Source organism: Acomys minous (genome assembly GCF_964271855.1).
Source record: "Acomys minous genome assembly, chromosome: 13".
NCBI classification, from domain to species: Eukaryota; Metazoa; Chordata; class Mammalia; order Rodentia; family Muridae; genus Acomys; species Acomys minous.
The window spans coordinates 88,233,307-88,256,239 of NC_140495.1; the positions used below are offsets into that span (position 1 = coordinate 88,233,307).

The 22,933-nt window shown below is 51.1% G+C and overlaps 1 protein-coding gene across 1 annotated transcript in view; it reads right to left on the reverse strand.

Moving 5' to 3' along the window:
- CDH23 (cadherin related 23) overlaps positions 1–22,933 on the reverse strand; it is a 382,149-nt gene that overhangs the window by 75,366 nt on the left and 283,850 nt on the right. Inside the window, exons 28-36 of the mRNA XM_084751804.1 lie at positions 17,666–17,726; positions 17,070–17,218; positions 12,425–12,560; positions 10,732–11,120; positions 8,576–8,677; positions 5,042–5,191; positions 4,576–4,704; positions 3,421–3,549; positions 2,351–2,578 (exon numbers count right to left, since the gene is read on the reverse strand). Coding sequence (XP_084607930.1) covers positions 2,351–2,578; positions 3,421–3,549; positions 4,576–4,704; positions 5,042–5,191; positions 8,576–8,677; positions 10,732–11,120; positions 12,425–12,560; positions 17,070–17,218; positions 17,666–17,726 — 1,473 coding nt within the window. The remainder of the gene's footprint in view (positions 1–2,350; positions 2,579–3,420; positions 3,550–4,575; positions 4,705–5,041; positions 5,192–8,575; positions 8,678–10,731; positions 11,121–12,424; positions 12,561–17,069; positions 17,219–17,665; positions 17,727–22,933) is intronic.

Genomic DNA, 22,933 nt, shown 5'->3' on the forward strand with positions numbered 1-22,933 from the left:
CCTGGTCCCTGGCTCTGAGCTCCTAGTACTGGGTCACATCATGCACAGAGTGTCAATTTTGTCCTATGTCCTCTCCCTGCAGGCTTGGGACTGTCTGTCTATGGCATCCTAGCCTCTGGTATGACCTTGCTGTGGCTGCCTCTCCCAGATAAAACCACGAAGAAGGATGTGCAGTTAGAGGTCTTGCCTGAGGCTGAACACTGCCCAGAGCAGGGCTGCATCCCTGAGACCCACCTCTTGCGTCTGACTGGGGCTGATGCTCAGACCATAACATGGATGTGCTTGGCTATTCTACAGGACTGACTGGCAGAGCTGGGTCCAGTGGCCCCTCCATCATCTTCTGCAGAGGTGAAAAGCTCTGTGCTTGTCTCAAAAGGCTATGTCCCTGAGGCCAATGCAGTTCTTCACTGAGGTGACTGGTGACTTCAAGTCATAGGGCTGGGGATATGGCTCAGTTGGTCAAGTTGCCCCCATAGCATCTCTGTACTCACAAGTCCTGGGTTCAATTCCCCAGCACCGTGTAAACCAGGCATGGTGATACACAGTAATAATCTCAACTTTTGGGAAGTGGAGGTAGAAGGATCAGACATTCAAGGGCGTTCTCAGCTAGATAGCGAGTTCGGACCAGCCTAGGCTACATGAAAACATCTCAAAAAGGAAATCAGATAATAGATCTCTTTCTTCTACACCAAGAAACAAGGACACGCCAAAGAATGGATTTTCCCACTTCATTTTTTTTCTTTCCTCCAGTGTTTCTTCCACTTAGTGTCAGCTTTCTTGCACCCAAGAAGTCCAAGAAACACCAACCGTTACTGAGCACAAATTCAATCTTCGTAATTATCGAGACCATGTGCGAAAGAATACAATCTGATTCATGCCTCTGTAGCTGAGGATCTGTTACATGGAGCCAAACAATCGCTGAAGATGATTAAAGCTGTGTCCTTCCATGTTGTCACAGGAAACAATACCCCCCCACCCACAATCAGTTACCCTTGTCCTTTTTGGTCCACTAGCAAGAGTGGCAAAAGACACCGAGCTGCCCTGAGAGTGAGGATGCTGGTTAGGAGGGAGGGCAGAGTGAGTCTTGTTTCCCACTTCAAAGCATAGTGTGTGTTCCCGGAACTGTTGGCCCAATCCCCTCCCGATGAATGCCAGCCTGGACCTGCTGTGCCCTTCCTGCAGGGCCACTGACACAGCTGGTACCTAAAAGACATTTCTTGCGGGTAGAGAGCAACTAAGCAAAAATGTATCCAATCTTTACCTTTGCTGAGGCCACACCCTATCCAGATTGGCTTATGATTTGCTTTGGCTAAGAGAAAGCCATAGAAAGGGCCCCGCCTTATCTCAACCCCAGCAACCCCTGGGCCGCGTGTGTGCATCTTGTGCTCTGTCCTTTCATGTGCTTGTGAGCAAGCACAGGCTTGCTGCTTGGAGGGGCCGTCCCCAGCCAACTGTCAGAAGCACAACTTGATCAGCCAACAGACAGCGGAGTGCACAGGACAGGAACCCAGCTTGAGACCAGAACTGGCTGGCTGAGCTCTATCTACACAATCTGCTTGCAGATCAAGGCCTCACTTCATACCATGCCTGGCTGTGATCTGCCTCACTGTGGAACTGTCTGGATAGACGCACACCTTCCCTGTTCACCAAGCCCTTGTGCCAACCTGAGCTCTTTCGATTTCCCAAACACCAGTTCTACAGATCTTATCTGCCTTTTACAGGTAACAAAAGGGAGATTCTGGCAGGCTCTGATTGGCCAGCTTTCAAGGCCCCATGTCATAAGCCACTCCTCCAGCACTTGCACAGTGTCCACCCAGTCTGCAGGGCACATCTCCTTTCCCAGCTCTGCAAACCATGGGCATCGCATACCTATTACCACGGTGCTGTTCACCCAAGCATCAGATGGAATTACAGCCATCAGCCCTTCCCACCCTCAGTTGTGATAGTGCCATGCCAACATGGTGCAGGGAGCAGGGCAGGGGGCTGCATTGCCTTGCGGTTGAATGTGGCTCTGCAGTACAGAGTTTGGTCACAAGTTCCACCTCCTGGTCACAAGTTTACTCCCTGGCCAAGGTCTGGTGTCAGGATCATTTAGTGAGACCAGCAGATGGACAGAGATCCAGAATTGTGCAGACTAGAGAGAGCCAGTCCTGTCCCGCCGCCCCCATCCCTCCCACCCACACACTTAGCACACATCTGCCCTGTGAGGCTCCTGTGCTATGAAAAGGCATGCGACCTTGGAGGGATCAATAGTTTGAGGGCTACAAGGGGTTCCAGCTCTGTCACTGGCTTCCCACCCCACCCCACCCCACAGCAGGCAGCACTATCCCCATCCATCTCCATTGCTTACCGACAGTGTGGGGGTGCCCTCATCCTCCACGGTAACCACCAGATGATAGAAATTCTGGCGCTCGCGGTCAGGTGGGGCAGGCCGTGTGGCAATCTCACCGCTAATGCGGTCCATGCGGAAGGTCATGTCCTCATTGCCCTCGGTGATGTAATAAGATAGGACACTGTTGATCCCGACGTCACGGTCGGTGGCTCTCACCTGGACCACAGAGGTGCCTCCACCCACATTCTGGCAGGAGAGCAGGAAGTGGTTATCCCAAGTTCAGGGCCATCAAGGAAAAGCCTAGCTCTGTTCTGGTGCCCCAAGACTTCACTTGGGCCTCTTGGAAGCCCTGCTTTGTGTCCCCTGGGGCGAGGATGAGGATGCTGAGGATGCTGGTAGACAACGTGCTTTGGATACCTTCTACACGACAGATAGGTCCTGTGTGAGTCCCTTGATTCTGGTCCAAACCTGTGAGCTCAAACTGGATGCTCACACTCATGTATGAAAAAGCTCAAGTGCAGGGAGAGGATACATGCATGCACACACAGTCAATCAGAGGCTGTAGCAGGCATCTGCCCTGAGAGCAGGGCTCTGTCCTACATCACCTTCTTTCATGAGCAGCCCCAGTCACTACGCCTGGTTTTTCTGCAGCTGTCAAGCCTTAGTGCTAGGTAATAAATATGTTTGTTTTAAAAAGAAGCTTATCCAGCCCCCCTCACCCCCAAGTCTCTAACCACAAAAATATACTACCAAGTTGGATGTGGTGGCACATGCTGTTAATCCCAGCACTTGGGTAGGCAGAGGCAAGCAGGTCTCTGTGAGTTCAAGGTCAGCCTGGTCTACAAAGTGAGCCCAGGACAGACAAGGGTTTTCAAGAAACCCTGTCTCGAAAAACCATAGCTGAAACAAACAAACAAACAAAATATACTCCAGGCTAGGCACTAGGGCAGCATCTAATGCAGGATCTGTATTCTGAGCACTGAGGAACCAGTGGGCCAAGCAGACACTTAAGTGGCTGTTTCATGCTCAGCTTTTGTCCATGGTCCCCCCTTGGATGGTCGGCTGCTGGGGACCTGGAGTGTCTTTACCTCATTCACGCTGACGTTGTATCCAAAGGGGCTCTCAATCACTGGAGGGTTGTCATTGACATCCAGAATGGTCACCTGTAGGATGTGGTCTTTCTTCCGTGGAGGGGTGCCACGGTCAGAAGCCACAATCTGTGAGGAGGAAGAAGAGGTTTGAAGTCAGGATCAAATTATGGGATCAGTACTATGGAGCCCAAATGCCGTCCCTTTGATAGGGAGGACCTGGGAGAGCCAAAAGACTCACAGATTCATCTCAGTCCTGTACCACCACCAAGCTCTCCCTTTCTGCCTGTGCAACAGACAATTCTCACCTAAGTCTTGTCAGATATGTGTGTAAAGTCATCATTTCCTGACCTGCCTGTGTTTTGGGCTATGTCAGCTCCTCACCTTAACTTTGGGTCTGAGCTATGATTCAAGCCTTTGGTTCTCCGGTAAGCAGGGAGGGGGTCTGCAACCCTCTGGGGGGTCCTGACTATATACTGATCCAGTCCGTGGGGGACCTGAGTGTTGCCTTGGTGGCCTCTAGGCCCTCGGCCTCTGTAGAGGAGCTGTGTGGTCTCCTTGGAAGCACATGGCGCCCTGGCCAGGCCCAGCAACTCCGCAGCCACCACTGTCAGTGTGGTACTTCACTCCGCACCAGAAGCCAGGTTGAACTCTTTTGCCCATGGCTTATGTAGGGAAACTGAGGCCCAGATGGAAGAAATAATTTGCCCAAGGTGTCCTGTTGTGTTCCTGACAGAGTCAGAGTCCCACCAGCTCCTAGTGGGACATTTTCCTGGCTGGTTTTTGTTTTATTTATTTATTAAGACAGGGTCTCATGTAGCTCAAGGTGGTCTCACATTTATGATATAGTTGAAAATGACCTTCAACTCCTGATCCTTTGGTCTCCACTATCTCCCAAGTGCCTGGAGTATAGGTGTATACTGGGTACTATCATTCCTGGCTCTTCCGACTCTTTTAACAGGGATAGGCACCTCAACTGCTTCTGCTGGGCATAGAAGCCTCCAGGCCACCCCCTCCCCATCAGCCTCGCTGTGCTCAGCCTTGCAGGGGCCATATGCCTTATGTCACTTGGTGAAGCAAGTACACTGACCATCAGGGTAGTCCCTCCTGAGAATCTGGCCGTGAGCAGTCGAGGCAGAGCCAGTGGGTGCTCACCTTGAGGATGTAGTGGTCCAGTTCCTCCCTGTCCAGGGGCTTAGCCACAAACACTTCGCCAATGGAGTCATTGCTGGTGACAATCTCAAAGGCCCCAGCAATGTTACCAGAGGCCAAGGAGAAGACTACCTGTAGGAGGAAACAGCGGGCATGGAAGAGAGGTGACTGGTCAGATTTAGGGGTACTGCCTTGACTTCATGCCCTTTATGCTTCTATTCTGCTGGGGTGCTGGAAGAAAGAGATAATGCCAAGAAAAGGGATCAAGCCCACCAAGGCTGTATGCACTTGACAGGTACTCAGTCCTGAGCATGTTAGCAGAGCAGCATGGGAGCCTAGAGAATGGGCCTGAATCTCGCCATGTAAGACTACACAGAGAAACCCTGCTTGGTGACCAGGAATGGCTCAGATGGCCCCTGAGGAATGGGAAACACCCTATAGCCCGGGTGGACCCTGACTTGATGCCTACCTGTCCGTTGCTGCCAGCATCAGGGTCCCGGGCCTTGACAGTGGCCACTCGCTGGCCCACAGGGCAGTCCTCAGGCACACTGATGGCCGAGTCAGAGGTGAAGTCAAAGCGTGGGCTGTTGTCATTCTCATCCAGCACAGTGATGTAGACCTGGGGGCAGACATACTCAGCCGCATCCTGCCTCCTTCCCCAAGATGTCCTTAGACCATGAGGCTGGCAGGGATCTTGAGCATGCATTCAAGCCCCAGACCCACCCCAGACACTTCTCTGAGGTGTGTGTGTGTGTGTGTGTGTGTGTGTGTGTGTGTTGCACACTATCACCAGGGCCAGAAGAGGACAGAGAGGGGGCTGGTGGAGACTGTCTGAGGTGATAGAGACAGGGATGGCTGGAAAGCTGGGCTCTAGCTCATGGGAACGAAGGCTTGGAATAGCCTACTGCCACTGGCATCACTTCCTGTTTTTCAGGAGGATTAAGGAGTTCATATTTTTTATATGAAATGAGCCAAATGAGTCACAGAAATGAAAATCATGGTCAGGCTGGTTGAAACACAGCTGCTGGACAGATTCTGGCCTTCTCACCCACGGTTTTGCATTAAAGAGAGAGGACCAGGTCGAGAGCAGGAGGCTACTGTGACTCAATGGGGGAGGGAAGTCCTGTAACATTGCATTTTCCTCCAAGTCCACAGTCTGGATCTCAGGTGGAGAAGGACACCAGGAACAGGAAGAGGGAAAGATCACTGTGGGTGTGACCACCAGCACTGGGAAGACTACAGGCCATAGAGATTACAAACACAAAGACTGCTATGTTTGCTACTTTTACTGCCAGGGACAGGTTGGGAGGTGGCCTGGCTTTTGAGAACCCCAGATTAGGCCTCTTTAAGCTGTTCTACCCCAGGCGAGTCTTCATCATCCTTTTGAGGGCCATGGTTCCTGGATCCTATAGCTGACTGCCCTTTCCATCCTACAAAAGAAAGTCACAGCCAGGCTCCCCAATCAGGCCCTCTTTCTTGGTTTCAGCCCCGCCCCGCATGTCATCAGACAGCTGTCAGAACCGGGGTGAGCTGGGTCAACTCCTCCACTTTTGGCTGTGTGAGTTTGGACATAGTTACTCAACCTCCCTGGTTTTCCATTTTCTCAGTGGAAAACTTCTAAATCAAGAACGCATGCTACACTGGATGACAGAAGCAGGAAATGAGCAAACACAGGTAAGGGTGTCAGATAGTTATCTCCATGGTCCCTCCTTCCTGTCTGATGGACACTCAGCTTTTCCTCCAATAGGCCCGTAATGGTCTATCAGAGAGTATTCTGAGCCTGCTAAGCAAGCAAGCTGACATGCGAAATGGAAATAGGGAATGCCTAGTGCCCAGTGCTCATGGCAAAACCAGGCAGAGAGCTGTCAGTGATTGGACCTTCAAACTCTTTGGCCAGCCAAGATCCTCACACCACAGGGCCTATGTACAACCTGTTCTCTCTGCCAGAAAGCCTTTCCCTTGTTGGCTGCATTAACTCCTTCTCATTCTGCAGAGCTCAGCTTGAGTGGCCTTAAGGCAAGCCAACCCATCGTTCCCTGACATTTATAAGGCATACATTATGACACAGTGATGTTGTGACAGGGCCTCCCCCCCACCCCCTCAATCTAGTTCATGCTGTGCAGGCAGGGTTAAATCTGCTCTGGGTTTCTGCTGCATCAGGAGCCCAGCACAGGTCTGGCATAGTCAGGCAGCAGCCCTGCCTTGGCTGCTACTCTGATCACGGTGCTGACCCTGAGGGAGGGTGGGGGATGGGAAGGGAACCAGCCTTGGTAGGTGAGGAGAAGATGGGGGCCTTCTCCAGCTCCCAGCCTCAGAATCTCACCTTCCTGCCCATCCCCCAGCACCCAAGCGTGCAGCTCAGGAGCTCCTATAGCTGAGTCTTCCTTCCTGTCCTTCCTCCCCCCTCCCCCATGGCTGGGGCAGGGAGGAGTCAGGTGGAGGTGAGCTGTGGTTTGGTTCCTGGCCTCAGAGAGGAAGCTGTACCAGCTTTAAAGGCCTTCTCCTGTACCTACACCCTAGTATCTCAAGCAGTATGGGGCCAACTGGGCTGTGTATCTGGGGCATGCGAGCAGGTCTTGCTTCTTGGAAGAGAGCGGGCAGCTGAGTGGGAGAGAGTATCTGACGTTCTTGCTATCCACATCAGAACAAGATGTGCCTGGACACCAGAGTGGCACCAAACTCTCATGGGATACCCAGCCATCCCAGTCTCCATTCCCTGAACCTGCACAGCCACGGGTAGCTGAAGGGCATCTGGGCTCATGTTACTGAGGAAGATGCTAAGGTCTGCTTAGAGGCCTCACCTATATCCTCTAATTCTCCTGCTGGGAGACTTAGGATGTGGGGTACCTACCTGCTGCCCCAGGGGTTGAAGAGAGCCAGATGTGTAAGGATCAAAACCCCATTTAGCTCCCCCTGTATCTCTACCCCTACTCCTCTGATCTACCTTAGGCCCAGCCTTTTTGGGGCTCTGCCTGACACCTCTTGCAGTCACTGCCCCCAAGGGCCTCAGCACATAGCCCTGATAGTGGGACTCACCCTGTGGCCATAGCTACCATCCCAGGCACTCCCTGGGCTCTGACCCTTTGCACCCTCCTTCACGTGTCTCTCTCCCGAGATCTGCTAACCCTTCTGAGGAGGGCAAGGCTGCTGGCAGGATTCTCCCTTCAGGGAGGGAAGGGAAGCACAGAGAAGCTAAGCAGCTTTGCTTTGTCAGGGAGCCTCTGTGGAGCCCCCAGCGTCTCTTCCTGTGCACAGTTCAGGTGTTTCTTTGTTACTGTACTTCTATCTCATGATCCCACAGGCATGGAACATGGAGGGCAGAGCTTGGGAAAGGAAAGTGGATGGGCTGCAGAGGTCCTTAAGGGTCTGGGTGGAAGGCATGCTGTAAACGTTCATCCATTTCCCCTCTTTCTTTCTTTCTTTCTTTCTTTCTTTCTTTCTTTTTTTTTTTTTACAATGGTTGATTGGTGTGTGTTGAGTATAGTTGGGTGGGTGTGAGTGAGCACAACCATGGGCCACAGCATTCTGTGGAAGCCATAGGATGACTTGGAGGTGGTCCTCTCTTGTAGATCCCAGGGACCAAGCTGAGGTCGTCAGGCTTGGCGGCAATCACCTTTATTCTCTGCGTCATCTCGCTAGCCCTCCACCCATGGGCCCAATCTCCAGGGAAGGTTGGAGGGTCTGTGCACCACAAGCATTATGAAGCAGTTCATGGGCCAACTCACCTTCTGTAGGCAGCATGAGTAGGAGCAGGAAGGGAGAGAAAGGCAGAGAGAGAGAGAGAGAGAGAGAGGAGTTATTGACAGGCCTGGTACTTTCCACCCACTGCCCATGAGGTTTGTGGTCTAGGGTGCCACCTTCCCATCGCATCAAGGTCTTAGCCCAAGTGTCCGGCCACATAGTGGTCCTGAGACTGCCCTTTCCCCAGCTATGTGTCAGGTGCTGGGGAGTATCTGGGCCACAGCGGGGGTGCAGTTGAGTGAGGCTCTCACGCAGGACTCACCACAGTAGAGTCCACCTTGGGGCCACCATCATCCGCTACCACCGTCAGTGTGTAGAAGTCACCTTTCTCCCTGTCAACCAAGCCCTTGACTGTGATCACACCCTGTGGGGGGAGGGGATGGGGGGCAGACAACAAACATCAGACAGCGGTTCTTTTTTTTTTTTTTTTTTCGGTTTTTCGAGACAGGGTCTCTCTGTGTAGCCTTGGCTGTCCTGGACCCGCTTTGTAGACCAGGCTGGCCTCGAACTCACAGCGATCCACCTGCCTCTGCCTCCCGAGTGCTGGGATTATAGGCGTGCGCCACCACGCCCGGCCAGACAGCGGTTCTTGCTCCAGCTGGACTCTGCCATCTCCTCCCACCTCAATCTGCCAGCCGTGTTTCATTCCATCACCCTGACACAAATTTCCCATGAGGCTACTGGCTGAAATCCCATTACTCTTATATCTCATCCAGATTCTAGCCTTCTCTTCTACAAGGGTTTCCTACCTCCCAGCCAAGCAGGTCCTCTCTGGGTTGGGAGACCCAGTGGTACCCATCACCCTGCCATGACACTTCCCATATCTTCTCTGGGTACTCAGACTCATATGCTCACTACCATTGCCAGCCCGAGAGCTCTTACTCAGCCCATGATCCCAATCTCCCGTGGGACAAGGCCTGGCACACACTGCAGGCACTCAAGTGGCTCTCATCCACCTTGCCTGGGGCAAGCAGTACATGGGCAGGTCATGGTATCAGATCCATACTACTTAGCTCAAAGGGTGGGTTCTGCATGTGGAGGAGGCCAGCCTGACTCTTCTGGAACTCTGTGACAGCAAGACTGTCTTCCAGAAAGCCCCAGGGGCTGCCAATACTGCCCTTCTGCACTGTGATGGTCCAGGCTGCCAAGTTGCGCCCCTCCATCAGATTGGCCAACAGGGGTTTATACTTTGTCTATCATCAAAGAAAGGATGCCGGAGGAAGAGTCACAAAGCAAAGGGGAGCGAGGAACATCTGGACTAGACTCTTAGCTTAGTATGGCTTCTGAAGAGATGGAAAGAGTTAGAACTGGGTTTCTTAACAGACAAAATTAAAAAGGGAGAGACGATTCCTCAGATAATGGCAGGCTGGGAAATATGACAGATGCACGATGCCTTAGAATGTCCTGGTAACAGGAACGTCTGGGGAGAGGAATGGAATGTAGACTGAGCATAATATATTGGTTCTTCACACTGGAGCCTCCACAAAAGCCCCTGAGCTGTGGTGGTAGGGAGAGCATCTGGACTAATGAATGAAATATATGCAGGTATTTTTATTTCCTAGACAGGGTTTCTCTGTGTAGCCTTGGCTGTCCTGGACTCGCTTTGTAGACCAGGCTGGCCTTGAACTCACAGCAGTCCACCTGACTCTGCCTCCCGAGTGCTGGGATTAAAGGCATGTGCCATCATGCCTGGCACAATGCAGGCAATTTTATTTTATTATTTTAATTTGTCTCTTAGAGACAGGGTCTTGCCATGTAGCTTAGGCTGGAAGTCTAGAGCCTCCTGCCTCAGCTTCCTGAGAACTGGGTTTACAGGTGTTCTTGAGGGGACATGGTTGCCTGGAGGGGGCTTGGAGGCACCTAGAGCTCGCCTCGCGTATCTCTTCATCTGCTCATTTGAATCTTTTGAAGCAGCCTCGGAAGTGGCCACGGTGAGCAAGCGAAATGTTTCTGAAGCAGCTATAATCAGCTAGCTGAAAGCTCAGGAGGGGTCCTGGGAATTCTTACTGCAGCTTAGCCAGGGAACACGGTAATCGGCTGGTGGCCTGCCGCTGAAGCGGAGCAGGCTGGGAGCCACCACTGCCCCTACAGATCCCACTCGGCAGAGCTGTTCACAGACTTGACCCATATCTCCCGGGACCCAGTGGGCAGCGAGAACCTACACAATGTGGTACCCAGAGAAGCAGCCTATGGCAGTGTGAAATTAGAAGGGAAAGCGTTTGGCTTTTCCTATTATAACTTCCATTGCCTAATAACAAGGCCACCAGACTGATTGGCTTTCAGTATAGTGCCCTAAAATGATAGAAGAGATGCATCACAAGAACATTTATCTTCAAGGAGGATGCTGCACATCAGGAAGGAGCTCAGTGAACGCACACTGTGTTGGGAGAGCCCCGCTGTGCCCTCCAGCTTCCTTACCGTGATGGCGTCTATCTTGAAGAGGGCTTTGGCCTGGGCACTGGTATAGGCGTCAAAGCGGTAGGTGATTTGGTTAAGGTTATCGATGGAATAGGCTTGCACCCGTACAATCTCTGTCCCCAGAGCCAGATTCTCCATGATGACTGCCTCATAGGAGGCATTGGAGAACTGAACAGCCTCATCCAACTCATTGAGAAGCGTCACGTAGACGCTGCAGAAGCCCTGGTTGAAGGGGGGTGCGCGGTCTGTGGCGGACACATTCATCAGGTAGCTGGTCTTGGTCTCGTAGTCCAGATAGTCCACCGTCACGATAAGCCCCGTGCTCTCGTCAATCTCAAACTTGCCCTCTGCACCAGACAGGATGCGGTAATTCACCAGGCCACCGTCCCCTGCGAGAAGACACGAGCTACATAGTCCCAGATGGAGGTGGGGCTGCCCTGTAGCGTCTTCAGCTGTCTATACCAATGGCTGCTCCTGAGAGACTTTGGCTGTTCCCTCCTCCCACCCCCAGCATACACACAAGCCCCAAACGATGTAGCAGAGGAGGGAACAGAGGTCAAGGAGGATAGCAAGGCCTAGTACACTGCTAACCCACTCCGGGCCTTGATACTGGCACTAGAGATCTGCTCTGTTCCTGGAGCCTCAAAATTCAAGTTCAAACACTTGTCTTGACTCCTTGGATAAGCAAGTATCTTGTAGTGATAATTTCATTTGGCTCCCTGATGTAAGAGAATCTTGGGGCCAAGGGGTTCCCCATCCCTCCCCCCGCCCCCCCCCCCACCGCCCCCTACACACCACTGCTCAAGCAGGAGGCCTGCAGCGTGGGCAGGTAGAAAAGGAGACAGGCACAAAGCCACTCAGCCTGTCAAGAGGGCATCCCTGACTTTCACCAGCCTCTTTAATGGGCTGCCTGTGCCAGAAGAGGCCTCAGTAACATAGCGGCCCCAGCCCTGTGCTGCTATGCCATTTAGGGAAATGAGCCAATCTTTAGATCTCCTGAGAGGCAGGTGATGCTGCTGCTGCTGCTGCTGACCAATGCACTGGGATTCTTGGGCAGCTGCAGCCAGAGCAGCAGAGGTAGCTTGGGAGCCTCTTGGGGGAGCAGTGGAGTAGGGGAGAGCCCTCTCCTAATTGGGCAGGGGCTCAACCGAGAAGGAGAGGCCAAGGTATCCTGGAATCCTGTCCCCTTCACTTTACACTGAGCACTGATCACTTCCAGGGCTTGGGAACCTCCGCCAGGTTGGGTCTGCCTTCAAAGCAGATCACTTCCCTACAGGAAGGAAGGGTTGTGAGGCGGCTTGCAAGTACCAATCCCGCATCGCCTGATCGCCTGTGCAGTAGAAGATGGCATCTCAGTAGGGACTCAGTCCTAAGCTAGCTTTATGATATGGCTCCATTACCTTTCCCAGCCCTTTCTGGGCCCTTGCCAGAGGCTAGCATTGGGCTGCCAGGTCCCAGGATGACTAATCTGGATGTGGAAACATTTCCACTCTCCTCTGCTCATCTGAGGTTGGATAACTTCCCTGACTCCAATCCTCTTGGGCCTGGGCATCTGTAAGGAGTGGATGCCATCCAAGGAACCCTTCCTGAGCCTGGGTGTGGCTGCATAGCAGGTCTAAGGATGCCAAGGCCCCTTGGCAGGAGGACAGGCACTCTGAGAACTGGTATCCCTGGCTCCCCTTGCCCGCCTTACCAGTGTCCCTGTCAGTGGCTCGAACAACGATGACTGAGGTGCCGATGCCTGCTGTCTCTCGAAGGCCCAGGCGGCTGTACTGCTGTTGCGTGAACACGGGGGCCTCATCGTTGACATCTTCCACATACACGATCACCTGCAGGGAGGTCTCAGGGCTCAGTTCAGGGAGAGTGGAAACTACTAACTCAGGGTATAGTCCCTGGTCCCTCTGACCAGTTGAAGGTGCCCTCTAGAGGACCTGGTACTGTCTTATCTGAATCTGACCCCTCATGCAGGACCTGTCTTATGGCTGGCGTTCAGACACCGTTTCGTTCTGCACTGTCCTGTAGGAATCAGTGACTATCAGTGGCACTTTGGGGTGGTCAAGTTTCTCCAGTATGAAATGATAATGCCACTAACGGCTCATGCTGCACTGCTCCCGAGGAGGTTAGGAAGACAAACTATGCCAGGCTCATGGAAGTGCTAGTCAGTGAGTGTGGTGGTTTGAATGAGAACGGCCCCCACAGACTCATCTGTTTGGATGCTTGGGCTCCGGTGGTGGAACTGTTTGGGAAGGATTAGAAGGTGTGGCCTTGTTGGAAGAGGTGTGTCACTGGGAGTGGACTTTTAGTTCTCTCTCTGTCTCTGTTTCTCTTTTTCTCTCTCATCCCCGCCCCCTTGTGAAGCAGATGTAGGCTCTAGTCCATGCCTGTCTGCTGCCACACGCCCTGCCGTGATGGTCAAGGACTCCAGCCTTTTGCAATTGTTAGCCCTCAAATGAAATGCCTTCTTTTATAGGTTGTCTTGGTTTTAACTCAGCGATAGAAAATTAACTAATTCCATCTAAATATAAAAATGCATATAGGACAGTGTTCAGGAAAAAGTAAAAGCGCTATCAATGCTCAGGGAAAAACATGTGACGGAGATAAGAAAAGAAACTGTCCTGTTTGGGGCTCTGTGATCCTCACACAAGCCCTTTCAAGACTGCCAGTTCCACCATGGAAGACAACAGTGTGCAGGCACTAATCTCTGGCTCCTTATAGGGCAGCCAGTGAAACAGAGGACAGTCTCTCTTACCCATGAGGTTTCCTGGTCTGCCCTCCAGCTTTTCTTGGGGGAAATTTACTAATGACTTTCATGACAATCTTTGTCCTGGGGTTGCTTCTGGGGACCCTATCCAAGAAGGTGACCATTTTGGAATTGTGTGATTTTTGAGTGATGTTCCCTGTTGCTTTCCCACACTTTTGAGGTTTCCCTTAAATGAATGTATGTCAGGTGTAGAAAAAATGCCACTGTTAAAATGGTGTTTATGGGGAGCTGTGTCTATGAACAAGGATGGTCCCTCTCTTTTCTCCATACCTGGGAACACACAGAAAGTTTGCTGTCGACCCGAGTCACACTGCCTGGAATACCAGAGAGGAGGGAGGGGACATCAGAGTGCAGGTGCACAAAAGCTACTAAGAATCCTGGGCTCTGCCTCTTTTAGGAGATGAGAACAGAGTTCCAGAGAGGAGACGTACTTTTCCCAAGATCTCACAGGGACTAGGAGGGCTGGGGAGAAGGCAGGGCTCACCTGGTTCCCTAATTACCAGTGCTCAGGCCCCACGCTGGGGATGAGCCGGCCCTAGTGTAAGAGAGGCCCTCCCAGGGTAGCATTCACCTTGTAGCAGGATGGAGAAGGGAGGAAGTGGAGTGGGGTAGCTCAGTGTAGACAGCACAGGTCACAGTAGTCAATGGCAAGGACAGACATGGGGGTAAGACATCCGCAGAGAACTTGCCTTTGGCGCTTTCACTGTATCGATAGCTGTCTCTGGGACCATCCCATCACACACACGTGCATATCACACACACACACACACACACACACACACACACACACACACACACACACACACACACACACCTCCAGGTTAGCAGCGAACTTACTGGGCAGCTCAGGATGAGTAGGGTGGCATAGCCAGGAAAGAAGGATGTGGTGGCCAGGGAGGCCTCCCTACTTCATTGCCCCGAGGTTCCCCATCCCTGCCTCGCCAGCAGTACTCACAGCCAGACATCAAGACGCTACCATGCAAATGACAGCGTCCTCCTCAGACCACAGCGGTAGCAGGGAACCTTCTAAATTTGCCTTCGCTTACAACTCATTGCAGAGGATCCTGGGTGTGGTGTTGTGAGGGGAATTTGCACGGGTGAATTTCGGGAACTCTATGTAAACAGAGACGAACTTATCCATCTTTCAAAACTCCAAGCCTTCCCTTTCCCGAGTCCGCTTCGTCCTAATGACCCTGAGTTCTGGGGGCCAAAGGGAGGAAACTCCTGTTCTAGTGGGGTAAGGGCAACAGGAGGGAGGCGGCATGTAGCTTGGCCGCACGTGGCCAGACTTAACAATAGTTCTGGCTGCATTTTTAGCAGTAGAGACAGGAGGAAAGCTAGTGCGGTTTGTGAACCCGAGAGATGCAGCTGAACAGGAAGTATAGGCCAGCTGAATTCTTGCTGTTCAGGAGGAAGCTGCCAGGTGCCTCAGAACCAGACTGCTTTCTGTCCAGAGTTTGTGCACAGGGCTGCCAGACCCTCTAGCAGGGACAAGATGGCAGATGTGTGCACGCACTTGTGCGTATGGGCACGCAAACAGCACGTGCACACAGAGACGCTCAGAATCCATAAGGATGGTTTCCCTCCTTGGTTCCTGGTCCTCATGGGGACTGTTTATAACCCGTAAAGCATAAATTACAGCCTGCAGGTCAAAGTTGGAGTCCTTAAAGTGCTATTAGAATGGTCCCCAGCTTTTCTGAGTCTCTTAGGGCCGTCAAATCTTCATGCCAGGGGACAGTACCTGAATTCTTAAAATTACACTTTGGGCTCTTGTCAGGGCTCTGGGGAGCTTTCTTGGGCACTGTGGTACAGAGATAGTGGAATGCAGATGTAAGAGAATATTCTAGGCCACCTGTCTGGGGGTGAAGCCTGGTTCTACCCATATCGCCATGGGATCCTAACCAAGTTGGTTAATTCCTTTTTGCCTCAGTCTCCTCATCTGTAGAATGGGTATGATACAGGGTCTACCTCAAAGCCGGGTACGATACAGGGCCTACCTCAAAGCCGGGTACGATACAGGGCCTACCTCAAAGCCGGGTACGATACAGGGTCTACCTCAAAGCTGGGTACGATGTAGGGCCTACCTCAAAGCCGGATCAGTTTCTTATTCTTCAAGGTCTTGTGGGCAGGAGCATATAAAGGGGCCCGTGGCTGTGGTTGGGGTGCCTCACCCCTGTAGTAGCACACAGTCTACCTTTGATCTGTTTTTACACCTTGGGACATTGCAAAGAATTTGGTTTAACAACAAGTTTGGTGACTAAAAAAAAAAAAACTGGCAAGGTAGCAGCCACAATGATCAGGCACCAGGAGGAGGCTCTCGAGGAAGATGTGGGAGGGGGAGGGGAGGTGAGAAGACACAGAGAGGGGTGTAATTAGGAAGCCTGAGGTCCAGGGGTCCCACCTGGGCCTCTTGTGACCTGAAGTGAGCCCAGGAAGGGAAGACACTGCGAGGGATGTTCTCACTAGCGTGTGAACAAGAGAGGCACTACTACTTCCTGGTACACACTCAGGAAACCATGTCTGCGTCAGTCTTGTCAGTCAACACACTCTGTAAAGATCCAAGGGACCTGATCCCTCTGCTGTGTCCACTCAGACAGGTATTCATCACTCTTTAAGACATGGGGAGGGGGGAGCCAGGGATAGCATGTGGGAGTCACCTTTCTCCCCAACCTTCTCCAAGGTGAGAGCAGGAGCTGCCGACCCAGCCTTGACCCCCACTCTGCCAGATCTGCGTGGGACCCAGACTCTGGTGGGAGATATCCATCAATCATTAACATGCGGGAAAGTGTCCCTGAGTGACTGAAGTGATAGCTGGGATATATCCTGCTTGGTGTTTCCAGTCCCAGGAAACAGCAGGTGCGATGGGCCGATAAGTGCAGTTGATTCATCCGCACTCTGCCTGGGCCTATGTCCCTGCCTGCTCTATCCCCACCTCTCTCCTACTCGTGATAGAGAGTTCTGGGCTATGACTCACTTCCTATGGCTTTAGGGGAAGGGGGCCTACAGGGCTGCTATGTGTGTATCTCCCAGGGTGGGGAAGAGTGTGCATAAACAGCACAGGCAGGAGGCAGATCTCTGTGTGTGTGTGTGTGTGTGTGTGTGTGTGTGTGTGTGTGTGTGCGCCCATTAGAGAAGGTCCCTTGGCCTCAGCTGCCTAGTGAGGGTGGGTACAGAGATGCATTTGATAGGGCAGCTGGGAATGAGATGGGAGTATCTTAGGAACCATTTCAAGAGAAACAGCATTGGACTTGGACCCAAAATATATACTCTCGAGTCCTGTTTCTGCCTTTAGACACTTCTTTGTGACTCTTGTTTCCTCATTTGCAAAATAATGTTGGTATCTTCTCCTCCAAGCTTATGCCTATGAGGTTTCCTCAATGCACTGTGGAGAGCTGGATGGACATAGGGATAGATTGGTGGAGAAACTGAGGCACAGGGCAAAAGGACAAATCCAAGATCCCTGGCTGGGCCAGGCCTATGGTCTCCTCATCAAATTCCTTGCCCTGGATGATAGTCAGTACCAAACCCTGCCCTCCCCACCCCCACTCCCTGGTCCCAATTTGATTTGTGTTCTCACTCTGACAGAGCTCCGCATGGGTCCTAGGTCATGGTTGTAGGCCTCCACCATCAGCACATGGGAGGAGTTCCGCTCTCTGTCCAGGGGCCGAGGGCCTCGCATCAGGAGCCCACTGCTGACATGGATCCGGAAGTTGTTGCCATGGTTACCTGTGGAAGGGCACATGAGATGCAGATGCATAGGCTGAACTGGGAGGAGGATGCCTAGGGGATGGAAAGAGGTGAGTTCCAGGCCCCTATGGCATGTTGGTCCTGCCCATCGGACTTGGGAACTTGATTAAAGTCCACAATGGCCTAACAAAGGGAGACGTGGAACTGAGGCTCACCCACCTCTTCCGTATATGAAGTCTAGGGCCTTAACCCTTGCCTCCACACCTCCACTTCTACTGGGGGTATGGAAGCTCCAGGAGATTTCAGAGGCATATTAGCCCCAAACCCTATTGTCTGTGGGTGAGGGAATCCAGGATGTAGTGGAACCAACTGGGTTGGGTTGGTACCCCATGATCTTAGTTTCTCTACAGGGACACACTTATCCACACTCAGTCCTTGGAGTTCATGTAGGGTGGTGGCCATCTTGTCCTGCAGCAGCCCACTTACCATGGAGGATGCGGTACCAGACACGCCCAAACTCGCCCTCGTCTGCATCTGTGGCTTTCAGCTAAAGGAGAAGAGGCAATAGAGTTATTCCTAACCCCAAGGTGGGGAGGGAAGCTGCCCTTGCAGTCCTCCATACCTGGCCCCCGTGTGCATCATTTTTATTGTCCATGAGGACACCCCGCTATCTATGGTCTACATTGCCCCATCCAGGACCACCCACTCCTATCCCTTTTTTCATGAGGGACAGGAGACATGTGAGATATTTCATCATCACTTTCTGGCCCAGGCTGGAAGAGGTCATTCCATATCTCTATGATCCCCTACCAGGGAGGCTCTTGACATCTTAGGACCATCACTCTTAGGCAGTGGCTGCGTCATTAAAAAGCCTACCCTAGCATGGGTGAAGATATTTAAAAGCTCTGTCGCTGGAGCTCCCTGACTCACTTGCAGGCATTTCCACTGTAGGGTTTGTGAGTAATCTATGCTCCTGTAGACCTAATGGCTCACCAAGGTAGCATGGGATGGGATCATTTGTTTCTATCATCGGTGCCCTACCTGCGGTGAAGTGGTTAGTATACATCACCCTGGGGAAAGCCTTGCAACAGAATTGGTACCTAGCCGGGTGTGGTGGCACACCCCTTTAATCCCAGCACTCGGGAGGCAGAGGCAGACGGATTGCTCTGAGTTCGAGGCCAGACTAATCTACAAAGCGAGTCTACACAGCAAGGCAACACAGAGAAACCCTGTCTCGAAAATCAAACAAACAAACAAAAAACAAAACAAAAACAAAAAAAGAATTGGTTCCTACTGTGACTGGAATGTGAAATGCTCCCCCTCCAGGCCCTGTACACCCACCCGCACAGGCTCTTATGTTTGAGTCTCCAGATGGTGGCACTGTTTGGGAAGGTTGTGGAACCTTCAGGAGGTGGTGCCTCACCCTGGAAGAAGTGGGTCACTAGGGACTGGACTTGAGGCCTTTTGTAGTCTGGCTCGACTTCTTCCCATTCATTCTCTGCTTCCCCAGTGTAGACACAGTGTGACCAGGTAGCCTCCTGCTTTGGTCACCATGCCTTCCCTGCCAGCTGCCATGATGGACTGGCATCCCTCTGAAACTGTAAACCAAACTACACCCTTTCCCCTCCAGATTCTTTTATGAGGGCATTTTATTACAGCAATAGGAAAATAACTAAGACACCACCCGAACAGGGACCAACAGAGCAAGCACTTTTGCCATCGGTGATGAGATGTACATCTGAGGCTGATCCCTCTGAGGGAGCCACTGGATGCAGTCACAGCAGCAAGTTGCATGGCCTTTGCCATTGGTAATGGCATGCCACTGCGGCTCAGCTGTCTGGCCAGAAAGAATTTGCTGTGCAAGAAAGGAATTACAATAGGAAAGCGACACATGGATGCATCCTTCATGAGAGCCTTTGATTTGGCAGGAAAAAAAAAATGCTGACAAGGGAGAAAGGGATGGAGGTGTTAGCTTACTGCAGCATAATGAGGGAGAGAGAATCCAAGTTAGACCTATGATAAATAGGTTTCCCTGGGAGACAAAGACTTGGAACCCATGGGAAGAACGGGAAAGTAAGGAGGAGTGGTATAGAAGTAAGAGGAAACACTCCTTATCTCAATCGTTGATGCAGAGAAAAGGGGGAAATCTATGATTCAGCATGCGGGCAGAGACCTTAATTACGGCCCAGTATGGTAACCTGTGGCGTCGAGGGATTACTCAGACTCGGAACTGATGGAATTAGGATATGTGTGCAGGTATGCCATGAGTGTGTGGACATCTGCAGAGGCTAGAAGAAGAGGGTGTTGGCTGCCTGGGAGTGACCAGATGTGGATGCTAGGAAGCAAATGTAGGATGTCTGGAAGAACAGCAAGAGCTCTTAACCACCAGGCAATCTTCTAAGCCTCAGGGAAAAGACTTTTAGTCAAGGAATGAAAGAGCCTTTCTCAGCCTGGTGTGTAAGGCCGTGGGACACAGTGATGGGGACAGTCTGAGCTGTGCGGAAATAAGAAACTAAGTGACATAACCATCCATCCCTCCTTGAGATGAAGATGGCATAGGCTGAGACTATGGGAGAGAAACAAGTCTCTGATGGACTGGCTCCTATAAAGCCAATAGGGACACTTGGGTACGTCTGACTAAGGTCTTCTTTGTGGCCAGCAGGGACTGGAGGACAAAGAGGAAGGACAGGACTCACTAAGGGAACTGGGTGTGTGGGAGGTGGTGACTAATGGCCAGTTTGTGGCTTTGAGAACTGTGTTTACCAGAGAGTCACAAAAGACGTTGATTTACTTGGGGAAGCTTCTGGGGCTTCAGTTGTTTGCTGAGCTCCCTGGTGGGCCGTGACCTTTACAGAGTAGGAAAGGCTCTGGTAAATCTGGATGATTTAGACCAGTGGCTCTCAACCTTCCTAATGCTGTGACCCTTTAAGACAGTTCCTCATGTTATGGTGACCCCCCCAACCATAAAATTATTTTTGTTACTATATCATAACTGTAATTTTGGCTCCATTATGAATATCATACTGTAAATATCTGTGTTTTCTGATACTCTTAGGCAAACCCTGTGAAAGCGTCCTTAGGCCCCGTGCCCCAAAAGAGGCCATGAGCTATGGATTGAGAACCCCTGATTTAGACCAACATGTAAACTGGCTTTGTAAGGTGTTAGAGCAAAGGTGAGGGTATGAGAGATGGACAGAGCAATAGGATGTGTCCAGGCTACTCCAAAGCAAATGTGGTTAAGATTTGTGTTGAGCCAAATGCACTAGAGAAAGTATCAACAGAATGATAGATGATATGCCAGAGATGATATGCTAAAAGGCTTTATCGGAGAGGAGGAAGAAAGAGCAAATGACAGAGTGGAATAGGGGGAAAAGATAAGACAGTACAATGGGTGGGCAGCTATCTTTTCACAATAAGCTGTATACATTTCCCCCCTTCAAGAAAGGACACTGGGCTGGTGGGCTGGAGCGGTGGCCTAGGCCTGCAATCCCAGCATAGCATGCAAGACCAGGAGGACTGTCACAATTTTAAAGCTAGGATGGTCTACATAGCAAGTTCTAAGATAGCCTAGCCTACAGAATGAGGCTCTGTATCTAAAACCTCACCCAGATTGGGGCCTTTTCAGTAACCAGGTGTGGCCAACGGACAGTGACCATGGAACTAGTACAGAACCAGCAGATGACAACATGATGCCACTCACCCTTTACTGCCAGTTCAGTTAAGAGTCACAAGCTAGCCCCAACCAGCCCATCATGATCAGGGAAATAGATGGCAACATCATGGCAGCACCTCAGGATGATGACATGGAGAGAACAATGGAGAATAACCTGCATTCTGGAGGGTCAGGTGGGGTACAGCCCCCATCTATGATGCAGTACCCAACATTGCTTTTTCATTTTTTTTTTCTTGAGGAAACAATTGACACAGTAACAAGATCTTTCCACGATGCATTGGACCTTGCTAGATTATTTTTTGGTGTCCCCTTTGCTGCTGAACCACATGACCACTGGCACTTGTTTGTAGAGATGATCAAGGGCTTTCAGAAATCATGCATATCCTCTATAAAAATGTTTCATTGTATAATGCCAATCCTGAGTATCTTACAGATTTGGGAAAACATCTGGAACAACAGTAAAGATAGCAGCTAAAGAGTCTGAATAAAGGCATACTATGTAGACGGAAAAGGGCATGCCCAGAAGCCATGAGATTATTGACTAATTATGTCAGTGCCTGATGAGTTGTTATTGATCAAGGAAGTCCCTGAGGACCCCCACATCAAATGGGCTACTGTAACTGCTGTTGGCCTCATGCCAACACTAGATGGCAAGTCCTTATTGTTGGAGACACTACATACTTGAAGAAAGCAAGCTAGAGCTGAGCTGGGAGCTCCTGCCTTGTTGCCTGGGTTTTGTAGTACCAGAAGATGCTATGCAGGTTATTAAGAGAGAAGAGTCACAGTCTTGGTCTGTTATGGACTCTGTACAGACTACATACCTGGCAAACATGTGTCCTCTGGTACAACAGTGGCATGGCTGTTATAGGTGCTTTTCTGTTGGATTTAAGGCCCATGTCACAGGACAGAACTCACATTTGGTACTGTAAATCATAGCAAAACCTTGTGGCTAGGGGAGATCATAGGCCCCAGTAGCAAGGCCACCGATGTTGTTCTGTTCAGGGGATGTGATACATCTGTCAAATTGCCTCCCATGAATTTGTCATACTCATAGGTTATTGCTGCTGTCCGCATTAGGGAGGGAAACAGTTTTTTTTTTCCAGTGGACTGGAAAAGATTCCAGTGGACTGAAGAGATTCTTGGGTTGAGCTGCTTGAAAACTGGGCAGGAAACTATATCTTTTGTAGTCATCATCCATGCTGGGGTGAGCTTTTTGATGATGCAACTGTTTTTGAGTTATTTATGTTTGAATCCCGTAACTCACTCTAATAAAGTTATTGGTTCACCACGATAGCCTTGGGTAAACAGTTTCTTTGGTTTGTCACCAGTATTCTACCTTGAGTGAATACGTTTGTTCTTGTCTTCCCTCTACACTGTCCCCACAAAAGAGGAGGGCTTTGTGCACTGCCGTGTTACTAGTCTCTGGCACATAGTAGAGCTGTTTGCTGCTGTGTGGTTGTTTTGAGATTACATTTCAACTAGTTAGTCCAGGCTGGACTTGAACTCTTGATCTTCCTGCCTCTGCTTCCCAAGCGCTGTATATTTCAGTGGTGCATTGCCATATCTGGCTTTTTATACATTTGCTGAATGGAGATGTAAATGACTTAGTGGCAAGTCTCTGGTGAGACACACCAAGCTGACCCTCAGCGAGCACAGATGAAAGACACGTGCAACACACGGCACTGAAACGTTTAGTTCCCTGGTCCCCAATACTCTGCAAGCCCAGCTGTACCTGTGTCCCCATTTGGTTTCCCCCTTGATACTGTGAGTCATTCCAGGATTGCTCTAGCACGTGTCTCTCTTTGCCATGGTGATCAAATGAGGTTTTCGTGTCTTGGCACTCAAAGCTCCACTACAGCCTTTCCCATCTCCACTCATTGGATACACTTCAAGAGAAGGTTAGAAGAGGGATGCTGTTTACAAAGAGCAAGTCAGAAGAGAGACTGGGGAGCCCCACTTGTCTGAGGCAAGGGATCTCGTCCTTTAATTCAGGAAACGCTGGGTTCCTACCTGGCACTAACTTGTGGGGTAATTCTGGGCAGGCTTTGTCTGCCTGGACCACAACCTTGTTACCTGTTGGG